The sequence below is a fragment of the Amphibalanus amphitrite genome, unplaced genomic scaffold (assembly GCF_019059575.1).
Source record: "Amphibalanus amphitrite isolate SeventyFive unplaced genomic scaffold, NRLGWU_Aamphi_draft 000927F_arrow, whole genome shotgun sequence".
Classification (NCBI taxonomy): domain Eukaryota; kingdom Metazoa; phylum Arthropoda; class Thecostraca; order Balanomorpha; family Balanidae; genus Amphibalanus; species Amphibalanus amphitrite.
In genome coordinates this window covers 123667-127237 of record NW_024882421.1, presented here as the reverse complement: position 1 = coordinate 127237, position 3571 = coordinate 123667, and the positions used below count along the sequence as shown (strand labels likewise).

The window sequence follows — 3571 nt, the reverse complement described above, 5'->3', positions numbered from 1 at the left end:
AGACACGGGCAGTGAGTGGTAACTTTTGGGCGTGGGCGATAGCTTGTATCTAACATTTAGCAATCAGCCGGACGCGTGAAAATCATGAGAACGGTACTTAGTATCAGGTAATAATTTGCCGAGATTGTTATTTTGCCTTATTGTTGTAGCACTTTAGTCATTTGTTTCATTACGTCCCAGCCCACTTTTGCCATGCTGCATGATTTAATACCCCATAATTTTTTGCCGGTGTGATTTCCTCATAATCGCACATTATCATCATTCATGGGCCATGACACACGCGGCTGACATCAGGCAAATTCGCCACGTTCTATATCTGTTGTTGATGCCAGGGTGTGCCCAAGTCGACATTATATATTTATAAAAAAAAAAGTTATCCATCTTCATAGGTATCCAATATTCCAACAATAATGTTTAATATTCACATAGGTGTATGCATGTGTTGTTTGTGATTGATTGTGCTGTTTTACGATGGATAGACGCTTTTCAATTTTACATCAGTTACAGGAGTAGGTACTCACGTCACACGTGTACACTTTACCTAGCTTCTTCCTGAGTTTATGTGCGCCCACATATCATCGTGCATTCAGTCACTATTTTTTCCAAGTCATGATATTATCAGAATCAGAAAGTGCTAAAAACTCACATTTCAACACCTATCTATATAGTACCGTACCGATTCTTGGTAGTCGAGGTAATCGCAGTTGCCTACATCGCACGATGGTAGACCGGCTCACGCCCCGCAACTGCAGGAAAGCCTGGCGTTAAACGAGCCGGAATGGAGCGCATGTCATATGGACCTGATTTTTCACCCGTTCGTCACGGCATATAGTCTTTCCATAAAAAGCTCAGGTTTAAAGACTCTGCTTGCGACTCGTGCCATTCATTGCTCGTGTCGCCGAACAGCGTTTTATCGAAGAAGTGTGAAATGGCACTCGCTTTCGCGGTAGATTTTACACCCACAGAGCACGTCAATGTCTACCGACAATACAATATTGCTTGCCGTAAACTACAAACCTAGATATACAGGCTGGTTCTAGGAATGCAGAAAATGGCATCGCAATAATGCAACCACGTCGAAAGTAATCAGAAAGTAACGTCGGTGTTATGTACTTTTCAGGTCTGACTGATACGTTCATTCAACTGGTTGAAGGCGAGACTCATTCGCTAAGCAGAACGACGCATAGCTCGACAAATGAAACGATGACGAGCACAGTCACCAACAAGGAAACGGAGATGAGAGAAATCACCTCACCGAGTGACAATGTTACCTTGCGGGTTTCCGACGCCGGCGAGGGTTCCAGCAGAACTGTCAGGGATATGGACAATTTGCCGGCTACAAACGCTGTGGCCAGCAGAGTGGAAAGGTCGGTGCAGTCATCCAGTGGTGAGAACCAGACGGGTGCTGATATCACGAGGCATTTCAGTGAAAAGAGTAGGTCTAATGTGACTGAGCAGACCTATACCGCCTGGAGGTATCCCCGGCTCAGGACAACCACAGCATTATATCGTGGTGCCGGCAACAGCAGTATCTCTGACGGCATGGGCTCGGGCATAGCAACTCGAAGGACCACGACTAGAAATTTACTTGAGAAGTCGGTGACCAATAGTTCAATATCTCGCAACTTCTTACATGGAGAATTCGATCCCGGGGAAGGTTCGTCGACTTCTTCTGAAGGGTACCTGACAAGACGAGCTAGTCGCCCTGTCATCAACAGGCGACAGGGAGCGGCCAGTTGGAACGCCAACACTGTGGCCATCAGAATGCGAAGGCTGTGGTCGAGAGTGTCGAATGCGATGACCTGGCTTCCCAGGATGATGTCCAGGAGGCTCCACGGCCTGCGCCGATGGATGGCCTCTCGCCGAGCTCAGTGGTCTGAAGGCAATCAGGTACCGCCAGACCCTCCGCGGCACCAGCGATACGAGCAACATCAAGGACAGCATCAGCAGGACTACCAGAAAGAGCAACAGAGGGAACATGTTCGTCATCAACACCAGCAGAAGAAGCAAAAGCACCGAGCGCAGCAACAACAAAAGCAACAACTCTTATCTCTTCCAGAGCGCGGCCCTGTGCTTGATAAAAGACTATCATGTGCGTGCAATGCACCATCGCGAAGGAAGTTTAGAAATACGAACGTCAGCAGTGCGCTGGGACAGTTCCTCAGCACCAGCTTCTGGATACCAGCGCTGGGACTCGTCTACCTGCTCGGTCTATCCAGGTAAGCTCGGGCTTGAAGGGAACTGGTCAAGATCCCATGATCAACATTTATATTTGCACGGTAGTAGGAAGCATTGGTAATCTGTGTCGCCTGCTGTTTGCTGTGATGTGTGCGTTACTGATTTGTGGCATTTTTTTGTTGCCACCAAAATTAGCTTATTTTATGTTTGTGCACTGGTAGGTAAATTAAACTTTAAAAGCTGGTTGGAAACCAGGCCACACCTTCAAGTTTAGCTACATTCGAAGCATGAACTTACAAGAGTGTAAATACTGTAAATACAAACAAATGCTAATGCAGCCGTAAATACAAACAATAGCATGCATGCCAAAACATAATTTACATATAAATCGTATCTTGCATGTTTCTGCACATCGTTGGACGTACTTAAATCCAGATAGAACAGATTATGTAACACTTAATTTTGCGCCTTTTGATTAGTTTGTAATTTTTTCTATTTTATCTGACATTTAAACACATTTTCATCTTTCCTTATCAAAGGTTTTCTTACAGTGCACATCAACATAAGTACAGATGATCAGAGATGATCGATAACTTGGAAGAAATGTAATTGTAAACCTTTTATGATAAAATGGTACAAAACTTGGAATGAGTTTCCATTTTCCAGCCTCTTCAGATGGCAGTAAAACGGAAGCTTATTTCAACTTACGATCATTTTAATAATATAATATGTTACGTTTCTGCCACGTTATTTATCATTTCTTTACATTTATATATTTTTTCATGAAAACACTGCCATCATATATTAAAATACAACAAGTATTGTTGAACTATATACGAAGCCTTCTCTAAATTTCCAAATTGGATATTGAAACAAAGCCATCATGAAACCACCAACATTGTTTTCTGACAGACTTCTCTGTCTGTTCCAGTGGCAGTATAAACAATGGAGGCAGCACCTCTGGCACTGGCGCGGTCACCGTATCCGACACGGACTCGGTCTCCACAACCAACAACGACTCGGACACTATGACCAACACGGTCACCATCACTCTCACCAACTCACCAACCAACACCAACACAGCGACACAGACCAGCAGTGACACCACCACCACCACTGTCACCGACAACTCTATGAACACCAACACCGGTGGTGACAACACAAATACTAACACGAACACAAACAATCGTTGACGGGGCTGATCGGTGAGTCACAAGGCGGGTGCAGACAGGTGGTGGTGGGCTTTGTACATACAGTACTTTTGCCGTTCTTTTATCTGTTCTTCACAGAAAGCTTGAAAAATAAATTGAAACGTGTTAATTGATTATTAATTAGTTAGTCAGTTATCATACCGTGTATGCTGTATATTTAGTGCACGTCACTGCACATGTTG

At 44.3% G+C, this 3571-nt stretch overlaps 1 protein-coding gene across 1 annotated transcript; it reads left to right on the top strand.

Annotated features, from left to right (window-relative positions):
• The first annotated feature begins 1177 nt into the window (after positions 1 to 1177).
• Positions 1178 to 3371, top strand: LOC122368141. Its single transcript, XM_043341811.1, has 2 exons — positions 1178 to 2219; positions 3110 to 3371. Exons 1-2 carry the CDS (start codon positions 1204 to 1206, stop codon positions 3369 to 3371), a joined length of 1278 nt encoding a protein of 425 aa, XP_043197746.1. The 5' UTR covers positions 1178 to 1203.
• Positions 3372 to 3571: the final 200 nt, after the last annotated feature.

Bases quoted from the DNA above. Each gene is read 5' to 3' on its own strand.
- LOC122368141 (XM_043341811.1), top strand. From the start codon at position 1,204: ATGACGAGCACAGTCACCAACAAGGAAACGGAGATGAGAGAAATCACC. The intron at 2,220-3,109 runs GTAAGCTCGGGC...TGTCTGTTCCAG, and splicing joins TACCTGCTCGGTCTATCCAG to TGGCAGTATAAACAATGGAG.